The sequence below is a fragment of the Mesoplodon mirus genome (genome assembly GCF_964341445.2).
Source record: "Mesoplodon mirus genome assembly, chromosome: 2".
In the NCBI taxonomy this organism is placed as follows: Eukaryota; Metazoa; Chordata; class Mammalia; order Artiodactyla; family Ziphiidae; genus Mesoplodon; species Mesoplodon mirus.
The window spans coordinates 92938818-92960410 of record NC_138977.1 but is presented as its reverse complement, the minus strand read 5'-3'; the positions used below and the strand labels follow the sequence as shown (position 1 = coordinate 92960410).

Genomic DNA, 21593 nt, shown 5'->3' with positions numbered 1-21593 from the left:
TTCAGAAGCAAATAGACCCCCAGTCATTTGGTCATTTTCTTGTAATTGCCACAAATGACCCTCTCCCCTTGAACCTGTGCTCTGTAACCCCACAGTTGGCCTCTCCCCTGAATTCTATTTAGAGACCAAAGGCTAAATTGAGTCTTTGGAGCAGTTTGCTTTTAACTTCCGTAATCTCATCAGAACTTTACTCTTCAGTATTAGATACCCTTAAGCAAAAACTTTTCTCTAAATTTCAAATTTGATATTAGGGTGGTATTTCTAAGTGGATCATCCTGCATGAACTTAAGCAGTAAATAACAGAAAATTGGGAATATGCATGACAAGGTGCAGGTGGTCTTAGAAGAGATAAAACAAGATGCAGAGTTTTCAGCATTTTGTTCGTCTATAAATCTTACAGGTGACACTGGCTTAATAACTGCTTCCTGAATGAGTGAGTGTCCTATAAACTGTTTAGAACAGGTCATCACAAAATCCACTTGCCATTATTTATATAATGATGCTATTCATAAATAACAGTTATGTCAAAGTGACTATTAAGACCAACATTCTCCATCTGGGTTTTATGAAGTATATATTTTCTGCCCTGAAAAAATTAGTTAATGACTATAGCATGATACAGACATGTCATTGATACAGACATGTCTTAGGTGAATGCCTTCACAAAGTTCTACAGGAGGATTTCATAGTTACCAAGAACATCCAGGACTGTTACTTGTTAAATAGCAAAATTTGTTATTTTGTACTGTTATTTGTTAAATAACAAAATTTGGATATTTAATGCCAAAAATAGACAAATTTTTCTTGTGCTAAATTGCAGAGGCTGCCACCATTCTCTGCCACAGGTCATCATCATCGTATCTGGCCTGAATTTCTTTCTTTTTTTCTTTAAATTGAGATGTAATTAACATACCATAAAATTTATCCTTTTAAAGTGTACACTTCAATGATTTTTAGTATATTCACATCATCACTGTCTAGTTCCAGAACACTTTTTATCACCCTAAAAGGAATGCCCCTAAAAAGAATTCTCTATTCTTATGAGCAGTCACTCTTCTTTCTTCCCAGCCCCTGGAAACTACTGATCTATTTTCTGTCTGTATGGAGTTGCCTCTTCTGGATATTATGTATAAATGGGATCATGCCATTTGAAACCTTTTGTGCCTGACTTCTTTCACTTAACATAATGTTTTCAAGGTTCATCCATGTTGTAGCATGCATCAGTACTTCCTCCAGTTTTATGGCTCTGGTGTGGACTTCTACCATGTTCTCCCTGCTTCTACTGGGGTCCTCCACAGTCTGTTCTCCACTGAAGCCAGGGTGATATTTTGCAAATGTAAATCGAATCATCTCACTCTTCTATTTAAAATCCTTCAAAGACTTCCCATTTTACTTAGAGAAAAAAATTGAACTCCTTCCCATGGTCTCTAAGACCTTTCAATGATCAGGACCCTATCCTGCCTACTTCCCAACATCAGCTCCGCATATTCCACTTACTCTGTACCAGTTCTGTGCCAGTTACACTGGCTTCCTTCTGCTCCTGGAAACTTCAGGCTTGGCATTTCTTTCAGTTTCTGCCTCAGGGCCTTTGCACTTGATGGTCCCATTGCCTGAGGCTCTTTTTTCACAGATCTTTCTGGTTTCTTCTTATCTTTCAGGCCTCTCATACCATCCCCTCAGAGAGGCAACCCTAGATAATCCTGTGTCAAGTATCTTTCCCCCAACTCCCAGTCACCTTCTATCATTTCATTACCCTGTTTTCTTTATAGCATTTACTGCTATCTGAAATTGTTCTGTTTTCTTTCCTTGCTTATTATCTACCTCTCCTTGAAAATCTGTCAACTCCATGAAGGCAGAGACTTTAACTGACTTGGTCTCTGCTATATCCCAAACTTCTAGAATGGAGCCTAGAAGGTGCTCAATTACTATTTGAAGGAATTCATGGCTATCTTGCCTAGAACTCCTAAATCTTCCAGATCTTGCCCCTACTCTCAGCTCCTAAAGCTGGGTCTCTTTATTAGACTTTACTAGACTTTGCTATTGCCAATTACTGCCTGCCTGAGTTTCCATCTGTTGCTGACTCTCCCATTCTCCTGACATGCAACCATCCTCCCCTTCCTAATGCTCTCCATGATGACTTTTCTAGATACCCCTGTCACAAGCTAGCAGGTCGCACTAATCTGTAGGTCCATGATCTAATTGAGCCTTCATTCTTGAAGGTTGTAAACAGAAAGCACAGTCCAGTTGCCAATTTGCAAGAGATAAATAGGTGAGAGGAATCAGCATAGTACCAAGAATCAAACTTTCAGTCTTGAACAGAGTAAGTAGGAATGCATTAGATGCTGCAGTATACCTGGTGGTAGATACTGATGTATAAGCTCATGTTAGATGACTGTGAACTAAATACAGATTGGAATGTTTCTAACTAAATTGTTAAGCCTCCATTGTAGAGATCTGGGATCTTGCTTCTTTGGAATATTTGGACAAAAGGGAACCTTGGGAATCAGCTTCTTCCCATTTAGATATTTGTGGAATTCCACACCCCACCCCCGCCCCACTTAGCTCCTAGGTAAATAAAGTGTCTATTTTCCCTCATTGCCTCATCCATGTTCTCTTATCATCCAAGTCACACAATAGCACAACCATTTGTCTGCAAGTCTTTTCTTAAGCATTTCTTCAAAATAACAACTCATATACAGTGAGTAAAAGGAAAAGCCACATGTAGTGAGGAAATAGTTGCCACACAGTTAACCAACAAAAGCTCCAAATGCATGAAGCATGTCTATAATGGGTAAGAAAAAAACTAACAACCCAAAGGGGAAGAATGGGCAACAGAGATAAATGGACATTTCACTGAAGAGAAAACAATAATGGCCAATACATTTGTGAAAAGATACTCATCCTCATTAGTAGTGGGAATTGCAAATTAAATCCACAGTGAGATACCACACCCACCAGGGTGGCAAAGGTTTTTGCAAGGATGTGCAGCAATGGAAACTTCATGCACTGCTAGTGAAGTGCAAATTGGTACAACATATTGGAAAACAATCCAGAGTTTGGGTCATATCCCTATGACCTAATAACTCTATTCTTAGGTATATAACTCAGAAAACTCTTACATATGTGCACCAAGGGCCATGTACAGGAACATCCAGAGCAGCCTGATTCATGTAGGAAAAAACCTTGTAATACACAAGTCATTTCTTTTCCTGACCTGCTGGGGGTATAAAAAGCATCGAGCCCACTATTTTCAGGTTTTTCTGTTCTCACTGACAGCTCACTCCACACAAGTGGCTGAGACTAGTGATCTTTCACTGCGCCTCCAGGAGACACAAGAAGGCAATGGGAAACCAGAGCCTTCTTCCCCCACCGACATCCTTATTTCATTTACAGTCTTTGCACTACTTTTTTACTACTTTGGGGATAAATCAAGGTACACACAATCTTGACTCAGATCTATTCTCATCCACCTTTGAACCTGGACCAGACTCTATAATCTGGCCTTGCTCACAGGCTTCATGGGTACAAGGAACTTTAAAGTGGTAGGCATTATTTTTTCACTTTATCTATCAGGGTTATTCTCTTGCCTCTCTGTATTTCTGCCAGAGCACCATCCCAATGGGCCTTGTAATACAGCTATTTGAGTGTGGGTTTGGGGTCCTTTATTAAATTGTAATTTCCTTTAGGAAGATTACTAAAAGTTGTATCCTTAAGGACATGTCTTGCCTGTGGTGGGTTGCACAGTGCATGTCTGATACATTAAAATCCCTGCTTTAAAGGAGAAGCACCTTCAGAGAGTAGAATGGCCAGTGGCTCCCTCACATGCTGATACCCTTAGATTGTTTAATATCTCTAAGCATCATCAAATGAGAATCATAATACTTTTATATCCCAGAGGTGCTGTGCATTTTAAATGAAATAGCACGGGAAAGTGCCTGACATAAAGATGTCCCTTAAGAAATGTTAATGTACTTCCTTTTCTACCCTTTCCTCAGCATTCCTTTCAAAAGGAGGTCAAACAAGATCCGTCTTCCATCTTTCTGGAGAAGGAAATTAAAACTGTATCAGCTGGTGCCCTGGAGGAAGCTGCTTCGTGGATGTTTCGACTTAGGAAGGAAAGTATGGAGAGGGATAGCAGAAGTCAGGTTAGTCTGGAAATCAGAATGCAACAGCTAGGGAGTGACATCAGGATAAATGCATAGGAAAGGGAGTTACCTTAGGACTGGAATTCCACAGGACAGCCAGAGACCTTCTAGAACTGTTAGAAATGTAGTGTGGTCAAGCCTCAGCAGTCCTTTCTTCTTAACCGTCTTTAACAGACAACCACTTTTCCCTAAAAGGTCTCAGACCAGGTAGGAATTTGGGGAACACCACCACCATGAACTTGTGTTGCTCTAACATGCCCCGGGCGTTGGGCCAGGAGGTGAGGATGAGCAAGGGAACAGAACAGAGGTGCTTGCACCGAGGTGGTGACTGGAGCGCTAGGACAGGAGGGAGGGGCAGAGAAGGCTTCCCGGGGAAGGTGCATAAGGGGCGTCCCAGGCAGAGCATCGCCACCGTCCAGCGTAAAAACTGGCGTCCCAGCCTCTTCGGGCCGCCTGGCTTGCCATTTCCCTCCAGCTCCCATTCATTGCTTCCAAAGAAGGGAAGGGACTTGCCTCGTTTTAATTCCATTCTCCTCTATCCCAGAGACCCTAGGGCGGGGGCGACGAAAATGAGTGGTACTCTGAGTCAGAAACTTGTGAAGGGGGCGCGGGAGCCGGCAGTGGGTTGGGAGTGACGCGAGGGAGGCCGGGGGCGGGGAAATGACGCGCGCGGGGACCTCGCCGCCTCAGCCCACGTGTCCGCGAGATTTAAAAGTTGGCAGAGCGCGGGTGGGCCAGTCTGGCGGCCGAACTGGGCGAACAGCGCGCCAGGGACGCAGAAGCTCAGCCAGAGCATCGCTTGGAGCGCGGGCCGGTGCCGTGCAGGGTCCCGGGATGCTGCGAGTCGCGAGCCGCCGCCCCGGGCCGCCCCCCGGTCAGGTGGCCGCTGCGTCCCCGCTCCTGCTGCTACTACTGCTGTCTTGTTGCGCGGACAGCTGCGGAGGTAAGCCGACCCCGCGCCTCCCAGGGCACCCGCGCCACCGCCTTGTCCCGCGCCTCCCAGGGCACCCGCGCCACCGCCTTGTCCCGCGCCGCTCCTCCCCGCTGTGGTCGCTGCGCTCTCTTCCCTCCCTTTCTTGCCTCTTCTCTTGGCTTCTGAGATTTGCCACCCCCTCGTGCCGCAGAGCTCCCCAGGTTCTCGCTCTTAATCACAGGAGCGGGTCGGCGCCCCAAGGCAGCCAGCGGCGCAGGTGCCAGTGGCCGGGCTCGAGCGCAGACCTGGGCCTGGCCTAAATCCCCAGGCCGGGCAGCCTGAGGTCAGTGGAAACTTGTAGGACTCTCTCGGGTAATGGGAGTTAAAACAGTGAAAATGAAAATGCTTTTCCTTTGACTGCAATCAGTGAAGCAAAACTAGAGCAGGTTTGATACTTGCCCTGCTGATGCGAGGTCAACTTGCAAAGTGCTCGACTTCCTTGGTGAGTGAGCTCCTGTCTGTTCAGATAATCCCGAGCAATAACATGCCCCGTTCTGGCCGTATAGAAGGGGAAAGAGTCAGCTCTGTGCCTCATAGGTTTTCAGGGACCAGGTCAGGAAAAGGAATAGAGACCTTCTTACAATGCGGAGTTGGAGAAGCAAATGTGCAAGCCGGGCTTTCAGTAAGTGCTACAGCTAAAGCCAGTGAAGGCAGATGTGGTTTGATAACAGTAGGAACTTCCTGAGCTTTGCTTAGAGGAAAGGTGTGGGAAAAGCAAAAGCAAGGTCAGGAAGGGGTGCCTGAAGCTTGGGAGACAGTGTAGAGCAGATGCAACTTGTTCCAGTGGAGAGATCACTTCCCTGTTCCCTTAAGGTTACCTTTCCAGGTACCTTGAGGGGACCATCCCTCATCTCCCAGCTCTGAGCCAGGGCCCCTCCAGTGCCAGCCACTGACCAACTAAGATCATGAATTTTCTAGCTTCTCAGCAGGTCCTCTTAGTTTTCCTCTGCTCTCCTTCCTGTCAGTAGGATAAAGGAGGGCTGACTGTTTCATCATTGCTCAGAATGTTAGGGACTTGAAACCATAACTGTAGGGACCTTTCTTAGCATGTAGCCCAGCCCTCAGGTAGAGGTGGGGGAACTCAAACTATTATTCTTTTCCTAATTTTTTTTTTTTGCTGTCCTTTCATCGTTTTCCCCCTTTCCTTAAGGAACTGGAGATGTAGGGAGGTGGGGACACCCGTGCTTGAAAAGCAAGGTAATTTGACTATGAAATCTAAGCAGTCAGAAGCTAGGAGACCAAACCTTCTCCATCACATATTCAGCAGTGCTACAGCATGACATGCAAAGTAATATTAATCTTTTATTGGTAAAATTAGTTTGGTAATTTTTATCTACCTTATTAAGGAAGCAGATAATCATAGTTTAATTTTTTTCCTCTGTAAAGCAAATGTACTTTCCATGCATGTTACGTACTATATGCTTGCAGTGATTTTTGCATCAGTGGGAGGTAACTTCGTTTTGGTGGGGAGGCAGGGGAATTTTCAGGCTTCTGGTGATTGAGCAGAAACTATAGAAAGCAGCAGCTGATTTCTTAAAAAGGCAAGTCTTGGGTTTTATTTTCAAAAGAGCATATCTGGTGGTTGACCAATCATCTCATAAATATCCCCAATATTTCTCAAGCAAAGGGATGAAATACCTCTTTCCCTACACAGAGACCCCATAGACTACCCTTTTCCGTCTTCTTTCCCCTTCAGATCTGCTCTTGATACCAAAAAATTAATTTTATCTCTCTAAAAATGTGATGGGGAGGGAAGAGGGTGAATTTTTCCTAGTCTGATCTGCCCTGGTGATCTGCCCTAGTCCTGAGACCCTAAACATAGCACCGGAGGGGAAGCATGACATACATAAGCAAAACTGGGAGATAATCTACCAAGGTTAATCATTATGCAACATGCAAGTGAATGTATTGAAAAACAATAAAGCAAATGCCACAATGCCAGAGGAAAAAAAAATCATGTCAATAAGTGCAACATCCTTGGCAAAAATGAGTTAGCAGAGCATAAAATAGCAATGGGAAGATAAAAGACCAGCCACAGATTCGGTGGCTGGAAATGGTTTACTATTCAGAGAACACTAAAATAAAGAAGGACATTTCCTGAAAGAGGGGCACATTTGTATATCTGCAACAAACTGTCGCTTGATGTGGCCTCTGACAATAAGTGATCAAGTGCCTAAGACTAAATTAAGAAGTGTCTTTTCCTACTCAGGCCCCTATTCATGGAATAATTCTTAAAATTCAGTCAGAAGTAACGGTTTCTGACTTCCAAACACTACACTAGTTAAGTACTAGCAAAGAGAAAAGAAAATTGATACTTTTAGAATAATCAAGTCTGTTTTTCTTTCACTTACACATGGTATATTTACAGATCACAAGTTGTCTATCCATATTATTTGCATTAGTTAGATTGTACAGTATAAGACTAAAGATTTCACTTAACTTGAAACTGATTGATCAAAAACAGTACAGTTTTTAGGCTGTAGATGACAGTGGCACCATCCCTGACAATACTTGCGAAAGTATCTAGTATGGCTATTTGATTAGTATAAAGCCCACATCTGGGGTATCTTGAGAGGAAAATCACATCAACTTTAGTTAACAAATAGACAAAGGGGGAAAATTTTTCCCTTATGTTTGGATTCAGTCATAGGATATTAATGGTTTTCTATAAATTATAGATAAACATTTTGTAATTTTGGCTTCTCTAACCTTTTTACCCTGAGACTGTGTTTTGTGTAAGAGCCACAAAGTACCCCCTTTTGATTATATAAGTGCTTGGGACTAGGTTAGACATAACGGCAATTTTGGTGTGGCCCATGCAAGCTTGGGGACATGGAAGGAGGCAAACTCTCCATGCTCTTGGTAAGACAGTGGAGGGGGGGAGCTTCCACTTTTACTGGAGGATGGGGGTTGGTCAGGAGAAGAAATAATAGGAAACTGTATTCTTTAAACAGGAATGCCCTGTCAAACAGATTAACCATGGTATCTTGAGTGGAGAAGTCAGAAGTACAGGCAGGTGAAGACTGAATCCAACAAGTGGAATTCCTTGTGCATTTCCCTGCATCATACTTGACTCTGGTTCTCTTCAATCAAATACTTCTCTCTCCCTCCATTCCTCTTTCTTTTATCTTCCTATTTTTCAAAGTTGTGCACTCTTAGTAAAAACAGATGAGTAATGCATCCAAGCTGTAAGGAATGGGCCTATGGATTTTAGACTTTTTTCATGACAACATTCATATACCCCTTTTGGAAATATTCAGACTCATTAAAAAGGTTACACCTAAAATGTTTATTTGAGCTCCCTAGTTCTGTCAAATAAGAGGCATCCTCTGTTTCTTTCTACAATGCGGTGCTCACTCCCCCTGGCTATTCACAGTTATTCATGGACCAGCAGCATCCATATCACCGGGAAGCTTGCTAGAAATGCAGACTCTTGGGCCTGTCCCTGAATGACTGAATCAGAAGCTCATTTAAGTAAGATCACCAGGTGTTTTGCATGAAAATTTGAGAAGCACAGCTTTATCCCTTCCTGAAAACAGAATCAGCTCAGAGTAATATCCACCAGACAACAGTGACTTTGGGATATACATTTGTGCTAGGATGGGAAATATTTAATTGAGAAGTGTGTAAGTTCATTTGTCCACCTTGAATAGCTGTCCCATGAAAGGGGATTCAAACAAATCAGCTCTCTACTATGGACTACATGACCCCTGTAAGTTACTTCTAATGCTGGGTACAGAAAATGTAGCGAAATACAATTACTATTATTAGAACATAGATTAAATACTAGCACAAATTTTTGTGCACTCAAGGCAAGACATCTGAAAGGTGGTAGAATTAGAAAAAAAATCTGTCAGGATTTGGAGTCTGGTTTGAAATCTGCTTCTGCTATGTATATATTTTGGTGACCTGAGACAAATTGCTTAATCTTTCCTTCCTTCAATTTCCTCATCTTAAAATGGGAATAAGTAGAATAACTAACTTAAAAGGTTGGTATGAAGGTTAAAGGACATGATACATTTTATTTTATTTTATTTTATTTTATTATTTTTTTTACTTCTACAGACAAGTTTATTGACCTAGATTGAACATTTTAGAAAAACATTTTCTAAATGTTTACTGTAATGTATAGTTAATTTTCCCAATGGTAGTTAACCCTGGATTTTACAACTAAGCCTATAATTTTGTTACCAAATGTAATAAAAAGCTTTTAAAACCCTTTAACAATCAGTGGTATAAGTCTCACATTCTCCTGAATATATAAACTTGCTATAAAACCCTTTAACAATCAGTGGTATAAGTTTCACATTCTCCTGAATATATAAACTTGCTATAATTTACTTCTACTGATAACGTTTGTATTGTTTCTAAGAGACCTTAACTTTTTATTTTTTGGAACATATTATCATTAGTCACTAATAGTCATTTTTTTTCTGGTGATAAGAATGAATAGCAGGAGCAGCATTTGTGAAACCAAATCTAATATGAAACTGACTCTTTCTTGTGAGTAAATTTGAATTTTGAAACAGTAAAACAATAAGGTTTAATATAAAGCAAAATAAATTTTTTATGTTTATGATCTGCCAATTTCCCAGAAGAAGTTTTGTGGTGACTTTAGTTCTATACCAGATACATTAAAATCACCAGTGGGGGCTTCCCTGGTGGCGCAGTGGTTCAGAGTCCACCTGCTGATGCAGGGGACATGGGTTCGTGCCCCGGTCCGGGAGGATCCCACATGCCGCGAAGCGGCTGGGCCCGTGAGCCATGGCTGCTGGGCCTGCGCGTCCGGAGCCCGTGCTCCGCAACGGGAGAGGCCACAACAGTGAGAGGCCCGCGTACCACAAAAAAAAAAAAAAAAAAAAAAAATCACCAATGGACAACACATCTTTTATTCAGGTGCCATCTGAAAGTTTTAAATTTTTGTTGACTTAATATCACTGAACTGTCCACTTTAAAATGGTTAAAATGATAAATTTTCTGTTTTGTGTATTTTACCACAATTTTTAAAAAATGTGTTGTTTGACGATTTTTAGGTTTTATAAAGGTATTGTATTAGCATAACAATGACAAATATTAAAGACCACCTCTAATCTCATTATCCTATCAAGCAACATTTACATTTTTATTTTCTCTTCCTGTTGTCTATAAACATAATTCCACATAGCTTCAATATAATTTTCCATTCTAATCTTTTCATACTAAAATTAAATTTTATGCTTCATAGTTATACTTTTTAACATTATATTCACAAGGTTTCATTGAATTGGTCAATTTTTTTTTCTCAAGGTAACAGTAGTGTTTTATTTTTTTTAACTGCACACATGTCTATAAACCTAATAAATAGGTTTCCTCTATTTTTTTTTATACAGCAGGTTCTTATTAGTCATCAATTTTATACACATCAGTGTATACATGTCAATCCCAATCGCCCAATTCATCCCACCACTACAACCCCCACCACCCCACCCCCGCCGCTTTCCATGCTTGGTGTCCATACGTTTGTTCTCTACATCTGTGTCTCTATTTTTGCCCTGCAAATCAGTTTATCTGTACCATTTTCTAGGTTCCACATATATGCGTTAATATACAATATTTGTTTTTCTCTTTCTGGCTTACTTCACTCTGTATGACAGTCTCTAGATCCATCCACATCTTTACAAATGACCCAATTTCGTTCCTTTTTATGGCTGAGTAATATCCCACTGTATATATGTACCACATCTTCCTTATCCATTCGTCTGTCAATGAACATTTACGTTGCTTCCATGACCGGGCTATTGTAAATAATGCTGCAATGAACATTGGGGTGCATGTGTCTTTTTGAATTGTGGTTTTCTCTGGGTATATGCCCAGTAGTGGGATTGTTGGGTCATATGGTAATTCTATTTTTAGTTTTTTAAGGAAACTTCATACTGTTCTCCATAGTGGCTGTATCAGTTTACTTTCCCACCAACAGTGCAAGAGAGTTCCCTTTTCTCCACACCCTCTCCAGCATTTGTTGTTTGTAGATTTTCTGATGAAGCCCATTCTAACGGGTGTGAGGTGATACCTCATTGTAGTTTTGATTTGCATTTCTCTAATAATTAGTGATGTTGAGCAGCTTTTCATGTGTTTCTTGGCCATCTGTATGTCTTCTTTGGAGAAATGTCTACTTAGGTCTTCTGCCCATTTTTGGATTGGGTTGTTTGTTTTTTTAATATTGAGCTGCATGAGCTGTTTATATATTTTGGAGATTAATCCTTTGTCCGTTGATTCCTTTGCATTTTTTTTTCTCCCATTCTGAGGGTTGTCTTTTGGTCTTGTTTATGGTTTCCTTTGCTGTGCAAAAGCTTTGAAGTTTCATTAGGTCCCATTTGTTTATTTTTGTTTTTATTTCCATTACTCTAGGAGATGGGTCAAAAAAGATATTGCTGTGATTTATGTCAAAGTGTGTTCTTCCTATGTTTTCCTCTAAGAGTTTTATAGTGTCCAGTCTTACATTTAGGTCTCTAATCCGTTTTGAGTTTATTTTTATGTATGGTGTTAGGGAGTGTTCTAATTTCATTCTTTTACATGTAGCTGTCCAGTTTTCCCAGCACCACTTATTGAAGAGACTGTCTTTTCTCCATTGTATATCCTTGCCTCATTTGTCATAGGTTAGTTGACCATAGGTGTGTGGGTTTATATCTGGGCTTTATATCTTGTTCCATTGATCTATGTTTCTGTTTTTGTGCCAGTACCATACTGTCTTGATTACTGTAGCTTTGTAGTATAGTCTGAAGTCAGGGAGCCTGATTCCTCCAGCTCCGTTTTTCTTTCTCAAGATTGCTTTAGCTATTCAGGGTCTTTTGTGTTTCCATACAAATTGTGAAATTTTTTGTTCTAGTTCTGTGAAAAATGCCATTGGTAGTTTCATAGAGATTGCATTGAATCTGTAGATAGATTTGGGTAGTATAGTCATTTTCACAATGTTGATTCTTCCAATCCAAGAACATGGTATATCTCTCCATCTATTGGTATCATCTTTAATTTCTTTCATCAGTGTCTCATAGTTTTCTGCATACAGGTCTTTTGTCTCCTTAGGTAGGTTTATTCCTAGGTATTTTATTCTTTTTGTTGCAGGGGTAAATGGGAGTGTTTCCTTAATTTCTCTGTCAGATTTTTCATCATTAGTGTATAGGAATGCAAGAGATTTCTGTGCATTAATTTTGTATCCTGCTACTTTACCAAATTCATTGATTAGCTCTATTAGTTTTCTGGTAGCATCTTTAGGATTCTCTGTGTATAGTATCATGTCATCTGCAAAGAGTGACAGCTTTACTTCTTCTTTTCTGATTTGGATTCCTTTTATTTCTTTTTCTTCTCTGATTGCCATGGCTAAAACTTCCAAACCTATGTTAAATAACAGTGGTGAGAGTGGGCAACCTTGTCTTATTCCTGATCCTAGTGGAAATGATTTTAGTTTTTCACCATTGAGAATGATGTTGGCTGTGGGTTTGTCATATATGGCCTTTATTATGTTGCAACGTAGTGATTTTTAAGTAGACTTAAGGAGTTGGGCAGTCATTTGCCTATTAATGTTTTCTTTTCTGTATTGATTTGAAAGAGTTCTATATTATAAGGATATTTACCATCACATTTTATTAAATATGTTTCATACATTTTGGGAGTTTTCATTTGTCTTTTAATTTAAATTAATTTGTGATTTATGGTAAAATAATTTTGGATGAAGGTGGTCAAAAGGTACAAACTTCCAGTTATAAGATGAATAAGTACTAGGGATGTAACATACAACATGATGACTGTAGTGAACACTGCTCTGTGGTATATTTGAAAGTTAAGACAGTATATTCTGAGAGTTCTCATCACAAGGAAAAAAAAACATTTTTTTTGGTATCTATATGAGGTGATGGATATTAACTAAATTTATTGTAATAATCATTTCACAATATCTGTAAGTCAAATCATTATGCTGTATACCTTAAACTTATTCAGTGCTGTATGTCAATTACATCTTCGTAAAACTGGGAAGAAAAAAAACAATAAGAAAAAGATCCTCACTCATCATAGTTAACGTGCTACAACATCATACCATTTACATAAATTTTATCTGATACTTCATCATCCAAATTCTATTTCAGGATCACACTAGCAATACCCTGGAGGCATTGTCTTACTTGAAAAATGTTATTTCAGTTAGTTGAATATCATTCTTTACAAGATTTAAGTCAAACAAGGTCCAGCACTAAATCCAAACCAAAATATATGTGTCTGTAATAAATTTCTGCCCCTGCATTATTCATACATAGTGGCATAGGTGATTCTTCAAGCGTTCTGAATTAAGTACAATGGATTTCTCACTTTTTTATGTTCTGTCATATAAGCCTTTTTGTACTTTTACTTCTCCTTAACAAATAAAGTATTGTTTCATCTCCACCAAAAAAAAAAAAAAAAAAAGTTGTGCCGCTATCACAACAATACAATTTTCCATCACCCCCCAAAGATCTGTTATGTCCATTTGCAGTCAATCCGCATTCCTACCCTCAGCCCCAAGCAACCACTAGTCTTTCTATCACTATAAGTTTGCCTTCTCTGGACATTCCATATGAATGGATTCATACAGTATTTGATCTTTTGCATCTGGCTTATTTGATTTAGCATGATATGTTTGAGATTCATCTCTGTTGAAGCATGTATCAATAGTTCATTCCTTTTTATTGCCAACAATTTTCCATTGTGTGGATGTACTACATTTTGTTTATCTATTTACCAAGTGATGGACATCTGGATTGTTTCTGCTTTGAGCTTATTATGAATAATGCTGCTATGCGCATTCATGTACAAGTTTTTGTGTAGACATATAAGAAATTCACTCTTGAGAGTAATGTCTTTGTAATGTTTTAAGGTTTATTTAATAATTATGTCTCTTTATACTAAGTCAGATGTTGAAATATCTAGTTGAAATAGGAGGGTAGTGATGTACAGTGAAAAATGAGAAATATCATCCAAAAGTAAATCAAAACTTTATCATCCAAAACTTTATTTTTAGGTGCTCCAATATTGCCTCAAGGATTACAGCTGGAACAAGAATTACAGTTGCGGAATGAGGTAAAGAATTATCCTCACACAAACTACTGGAAACTTTACCCTTTTTAAAATTATCATGGTAAAGTGAAATAATGTAGTTGAGCTTTAGGACAACTGTGATTTTACTGACATTCTGGATTCAGAATTATTCTCTTTATCAAGTGAAAGAAGGAAAGATGAAAAAGAAACCAAAAATACAGTAAGTGGTAAATTAAGGTGGCACAAATATGTCCTAATAATAGAGTAATTATAATAAATATGAATTGCTAAAATACACCCCTTAAAAGAGATTCTCAGGCTGGATTTTACAAACAGATTTAGCAATATGATCTCTATAAGAGTCACACTTAAAGCAGGAAACAAAAAATGGGTAAGAATGGAAAATGACATATCAAGCAAATATAAACTGCAAGAAAATTGGAGTAGCAGTCTTAATATCTGATAAAATAGAATTCAAATACACAAACCATTTTAACAGACAAAGCAGGATCTTATATGCTGATAAAAGAACAACAAAGCAAAAAGATACAGCCATCATTAATATATATTAACAGAACAATCTCAAAATTTATTTAATAGTTGATAGAAATTCAGGGAAAAAATAGATAAATGAACATTTGTAGTTGGAGATTTTAATATTCCTCTCTCAAACCTGATAGTTAAAGCAAATAGCACACAAGTAGATATGTCAAAGACCCAACAGTACAATTAATAGATTTGAATTTGAACTATTAGAAATATTTTTTAAAACCTGTACTAAACAGTATGAACATTCTTTTTGAGAATAATTGGGGCATTTTAAAAAAACAGACCATGTTTTAGAAGACAAAGAAAGTTTTCATCAGTTAGGATCCATTTTAAATGTTTTCCAATCATAATGCAATAAAGTTAGAAACTGTTAACAAAAGTATAACTTAAATATCCCATCTGTTAGGAAAATAAGTGGAATTTTGGCAAATAGCGCTAGACTGAAAAAGAATGACATAAAAATATTATGAGTCAAAATTTGTATGCTACTACTAAAACAGTAGCTAGAAAAATTTTAACTTCATATATATTTATCAGGAAAAAAGAAAATTTAAAAACAAATATGCGTAGCATTCAACTGAAAAATGTGGGAGAAAAGAACAAGAGAGAAAATTCAAAGAAACAGGAATGAAGTAAATAATAAAAATAAGGGCAGAAATAAATATTAAAAAGAGAGAGGAGAGAACAAATCAACAATATTAACAAAATCATATGTTTGTTCTTTCAAAATGTTAATAAGCACTGGCAGTACTGATTTAAAAAGGCAGAGGAGAAGATAAAGATAAAAAAGGACATACACTGAAAAAGGGTAGATCACCAAGAAAAAGAGAGATTTAAAAAATGTTTTATACGATATTTGCTTTTCTTCTTCTGACTTACTTCACTCTGTATGACACTTTATAGGTCCATCCGTGTCTCTACAAATGACCCAATTTCATTCCTTTTTATGGCTGAGTAATATTACATTGTATACATGTACCACATCTTCTTTATCTGTCCATACCAAGGGGGAAAGTGGTGGTGTGGGAGGAATTGGGAGACTGGGATTGACACATATACATTATTGACACTATGTATAAAATAAACATCTGATGGGAACATACTGTAATAGCACAGGGAACTCTACCTAATGCACTGTGGTAACCTAAATGGGAGGGAAGTCCAAAAGAGAGGGGATATCTGTATGTGTATGGCTGATTCATTTTGTTGTGCAGTGGAGGCTAACACAACATTGTAAAGCAACCATATTCCAATAAAAATTAATAAAAAATAAAAACAGAAAAAAAATTTTTTTTTAATGTTTTAAATAAGTATTATGGACAATTGACTGGTGAAATTTGCACAGCTCAGTAAATAACACTAAAAACTAGTGAATTGTGTCATGTGGTCTGGAGTCATCATACTGGTCTAGACAAAAGTTATCCACTAAGGGATGGACAGTGGTGGGTCATGACTTGTAATTTAAAAAGTCCATGGTTGGGCCTCCCTGGTGGCGCAGTGGTTGAGAGTCCGCCTGCCGATGCAGGGGATACGGGTTCGTGCCCCGGTCTGGGAGGATCCCATATGCCGCGGAGCGGCTGGGCCCGTGAGCCATGGCCGCTGGGCCTGCGCGTCCGGAGCCTGTGCTCCGCAACGGGAGAGGCCACAACAGTGAGAGGCCCGCATACCGCAAAAAGAAAAAAAAAAAAAAAAAAAAAAGTCCATGGTTGAGGGCTTCCCTGGTGGTGCAGTGGTTGGGGGTCCGCCTGCCGATGCAGGGGATGCGGGTTCGTGCCCCGGTCCGGGAGGATCCCGCATGCCGTGGAGCGGCTGGGCCCGTGAGCCATGGCCGCTGGGCCTGCGCGTCCGGAGCCTGTGCTCCGCAACGGGAGTGGCCACAACACTGAGAGGCCCGCGTACCACAAAAAAAAAAAGTTCGTGGCTGCAAAGGCCCTATGGAAAGACACCTTGTTATTTGTAGCTCTGAACCAGAGAGTTCCTATATTCTGTGGTTCAGTTTGAAGGTCTGTATTCAAAACATGAACTTTAGGTCCAGTAACAAGGTAGTTAGAGTATAGATTTACTCCTTTACCTATCAATGACATCACCCTCTAAACTGATAAAGAAAAAAACATATTGAGGAGACTCAGTGCCCCTCTAATCTGGTGGGACTCGCATCCTGCATTAGTCCCATAAACCCACAGATTAGGGGATATCTCAGGGAGAGAAAAGAAGGGCACTGGGAAGCGGCAGCTGTTCTACTACCTTAAGGCATTCTCTGCTCTAACTAGTTGAGTTATAGCCTTCATCTGAGGTAAGCTAATTCTTGCTACCATCAGGATTAAATTCTGACATTTATCCTGACCCCCAAGCCTAATTTCTGTGTGTACATATATATTCTCTAGAAGGCTATTATATCAAGCTGTTATTTTCTTTCTAGATAAACGGGATAATAGCTTTAAAAAAAACTAGTGAATTGTACACTCTAAATGGGCGACTTGTAGAGAATCTGAATTATATTTCAATAAGCTGTTACCCCTGCCAAAGTATCATGGACAGTTATATGGTAATAATTTTGAAAGCTTAGATGAAATGAATAAATTCCTAGAAAAATATCTGATGCCAAAAAGGTGCTATAGTAATACAATAAGCACTGAAGAAACAATTTCTTCTTTCCTTCTAATCATTGGCCAAAGGCCTCCAGTACTATGTTACACAATAAATGTAACTAAAGCTTCTCCATAGGGTATAAATTTGCTCTAGAATTTTGTTATATAACCTTTACCTAGTTAAGGAACTTCTATTCTTCTCCTATCTTCCTAAGAGTTTTGTTAATCCTAAATAAAATGTGAACTTAATCAAATATTTTATCTGCACCAGTATTCAGATAAGCAATATGCCTTTTCTCCTTTAATCTATAATCATAATGAATTACATTAATAAATTGCTCACTCTTAAACTATTAGAGCTAAAATGAGAATTCAGAAGAGTTTTGGATATAATACCAATATACAAGAATCAATAACATTTCTTTTCACTAGGAAAAAGTAACATGAAAATATTACATCATTCACAATGGCAACAAAAACTATAAGTATCTAGGAATTAACCAAAAATACACAATGGCTTATGGAGAAAAAATTAAATTTTAATAAAAGAATTAGAAGATAATGTGAATATATGGAGAGACGTTCTTTGCTTTTAGAGGGAACAATTAATTTACTGTAATAAAAATATCAATTCTCCCTAAATTAGTCAATGTAAACCCCATAAAATCAATGCAACCCAATCAGAATTCCACTTAACTTTTTTTTTGGAAAGTTTATAAATTTAACCTAAAATTGATGTGGAAAAATAAAGGTCTACAAATGGCTAAGGAAATTTTAAATATAAAGAGCTAAGAGCCAGAACTTGCCCTACCAGATTTCAAGATATACTAAGAAACTGTACTAATAAAAAAGGTATGGTGAGGGCATAAGAATAGATGAATGAACCAGTGGAACTGAGACTAGAGCTTGGAGAGTTTAGCAGACACTGTCAGTGCCCTGTGATATCCCTTTGTCATTCACCATTCTAGCACACTCCAAACTTACTGTTTCTAATTGCAAGCACCTGTAACTCTGCCTGTTTGGCCTGTGCTCAGGACAGACCAGAAGTGCCTGGGACCAAATGCCCCCACGACAGGAATAGCCATCAGTTGGTGACCCAAGAGAGTTGGTGGATGAATACCTTAGCTGCCTCTCCCCTCAGGTAGGATAACTCTGAGATGTATTCTGAATTGTGTCTCAGAGTACCCCAGGCAGATTGATCCCAGTTACAATGGTGGTAACCTGCTTGATAACATACCCTTGATTGGATTCCTTCCCTTCCCTGTTTTACTTCTCCACTCTTCTACCAGTGCTTTTTGGGTTATCTTCCAAATGATCTACTCATATCCACATCCTTATCTCAAGGTCTGTTTCTGGGGGAACCCAACCTAAGACAACCTGAGACAAATGCATGTGCACATAAACTTAACTTATAATAGAAGTAACACTAAAATTCAGAGGCAAAAGGACAGATTGTTCAGCAAATGAGGGTTGAGAAACTGGCTCACTGTATGGAGAAACATAAAATTAACACCCCATACAAAGGTGGGCTCCAGGTGGATTAAAGGTCTAAACATACAGGGTAAAATTATAGAGCTAATAGGAAATATCTTTTCTATTAGAAAAACATCTTTGTGAGCTGGGAGCAGGGAAAGGCTTCTTTCCACAAATTTTAATAAGCTTTTCCATAAAAAATTTCCATAGATTTTTCCATAAAAAACTTCCACCATAAATTATAAGGCCAAAAACTTCATGACTTGAACTACATTAAAAGTTAAGATTTCTTTCAACAAAGGACTCCATTGAAAAAATGTAAGAGCCTTTGAAAGAAGATATTGACAATGCCTAAAACTGATAAGGAATTCGTTTCTAGAATATCTAAGAAATTCTAGCTAATTGGATAAAGACAGGAGTCCAAAGTAAAAATAGTCAAAGAATAGAACAATTTACAAAGAAGAAACCTAAAGACCAACAAGCATCTAAAGAGATGCTCAAATCCATTAGTAACAATGACATGAAAATTAAGACAAAAATATTGTCACTTTCTGTTAGACTGGCAAAAAATTGAAATCTAGAGAATGGCAAACGTTAGCAAGGATGTAGGGTGTAGGAATCCCCATGCATTGCTGATGAGAGTGTCAACTGGTGTAGCCATCCAGAAAGCCGCCTAGATATCCCCATGGTCTAGCATGCCCTCTCCTGAGTATGTAGCCCAAACATATTCTCCTACAGAACCATATGTGGGGCTTCTCTGGTGGTGCAGTGGTTGAGAGTCCGCCTGCCGATGCAGGGGACACGGGTTCGTGCCCCGGTCCAGGAAGATCCCGCATGCCGCGGTGCGGCTGGGCCCGTGAGCCATGGCCGCTGAGCCTGCGCTCCGCAATGGGAGAGGCCACAACAGTGAGTGGCCCGCGTACTGCAAAAAAAAAAAAAAAAAAGGAGAACAAAGACTGAAAAGCTTTGCAGTTATCTCCTAATTTGATTAATTGATGTTTTTTCTTATTCTGATGTTTTTATTCAAGCCATATTGATGCACTGATTAGTGAGCCCTGAAGTTAAAGGGTCCGCTGTCTGTGGACATGGCCACCTCATACAAATGAGCAGCCTGGGCTGGGGGTGGACAGCTTTCCCCTTGAGCATGTAAAGTCTTCAGATACCTAAACATCACAACAATTTCAAGAGGAACCACTTCCTCCTACCCTACTAGAGCAAATTAAATCGCATTTGGGGGTGATACATAAAGCATTAGTCACAATTTGAAGCTTAAAAGGGTATTTTTTTCCCTTTCCCTTCTCAATTGACTTCTCTTTATTTTTTCCCCCACAAACTCAATGCAATTTAATTAAAGAATATTTATTGAGCACTTATTTGGGCACGTTAGGTAGCCCCTGCCCTCAAGAAGTTTACCACTGTCTGTGTGTGTTTGTATCCATGATTCTGGGTTTATATGGCATGGAAGAGGGAGCAGGTGGATGGACACAAGGGACAAATAGAATAAAACAATTCTCCTAGTATTTGTGATATATAGAGAGGATAAGTTCTGTGAACATAAAAAGGAGACATAAACGTATGCTTTTCTATCATACCGTATACCTTTGTTATTCTCTAAATTACAGAATTATATATGTTAGTTCATGTTCAACTTGGAAACCAGAGGAGCTTGAGAAATTATGACTAAATGGTATGATTATCCCCCTTCAGTTTAGTGTGAGAATGGCAATTAAATTAAATTCAACAAACAATTCTGAAACTAGAAGGGGGCCCCTGAGATGTTATGTCATAAATAGGACTCAACCTAAGTTATCCCAGACAGACAAGAATCAGTACCATTTTTTCTAGTCCCATTTTAAAAGGCCACCAAAGAAATAAATGCCATGGATAACTCTAGACACCTAGCTTGGTGCTTAAGTTCTCAGCACAGTTTTTTAATGATTAGTATAAATCTCATACTACAGTTTAAGATCTTTCAAGGTTTCTTTTAAGGGTAAAAGCTGAGGACAGAGCATGGGAGCCTACCTGGCTCTTTGGTGGGGCTAACTGTGGACTCTGGGAGGGCTCACACCAAGGAGTACTTCCCAGAACTTCTGCTGCCAGTGTCCTTGTCCCAACGGTGAGCCACAAGCGCCCCCCGCCTCTGCAGGAGACCCTCCAACACTAGCAGATGGAAGCTTTAGACAAAACTGATCAAGCCTCACCTCTCTACTAGTGCACCCCATCTCAGCGTATCTCGTTGCAAAACTCATCTCTTCGCTGAAAGATAGAATCACACACAGTGCCTGTAGCCCTCTAGAACTTCCAAATGAGGAAAGAATTGTCAGCATGCAAATTCAGACAGTCACAAAATTTGAAACAGACTAATGTTGTTGGATATTTAAAAGGCTCGACATCTCCAGACCGTTATATCATAGTTGGCAGCCATCATCATACCGCATACAATTATAACGGACAAGAATGGGCCAGCAGCACTGCCATCATCACAGCTTTTATCCGGGCCTTGATGTTAAGAGTCAAGAGAGGGTGGAGACCAGACCGCACTATTGTTTTCTGTTCATGGGGTGGAACAGCTTTTGGAAATATTGGCTCATATGAATGGGGAGAGGATTTCAAGAAGGTTCTGCAGAAAAATGTTGTGGTTTATGTTAGTCTCCACAGTCCTGTAAGCGGTAACTCAAGTCTCTACCCTGTAGCTTCACCATCTCTTCAGCATCTGGTAGCTGAGAAAAATAATTTCAACTGTTCCAGAAGAGATCAGTACCCAGAAACAAATATCAGTTCTGTACAGATGCAAGATGATGCTGATTACGTCATCAACCA

The 21593-nt window shown here is 39.2% G+C and overlaps 1 protein-coding gene across 5 annotated transcripts in view; it reads left to right on the top strand.

Moving 5' to 3' along the window:
- Window positions 1-4852: 4852 nt before the first annotated feature.
- Window positions 4853-21593, top strand: part of NMU (neuromedin U) — a 41321-nt gene continuing 24580 nt past the window's right edge. For all 5 annotated transcript variants that reach the window (XR_014291854.1, XR_014291855.1, XM_082603171.1 and 2 more), the window contains exons 1-2: window positions 4853-5088; window positions 14147-14205. Coding sequence is in view for 3 of the 5 variants with exons in the window: in XM_082603171.1 (XP_082459297.1) it covers window positions 4980-5088; window positions 14147-14205 (168 nt within the window). In the remaining 2 variants the exon portion in view is untranslated. The remainder of the gene's footprint in view (window positions 5089-14146; window positions 14206-21593) is intronic.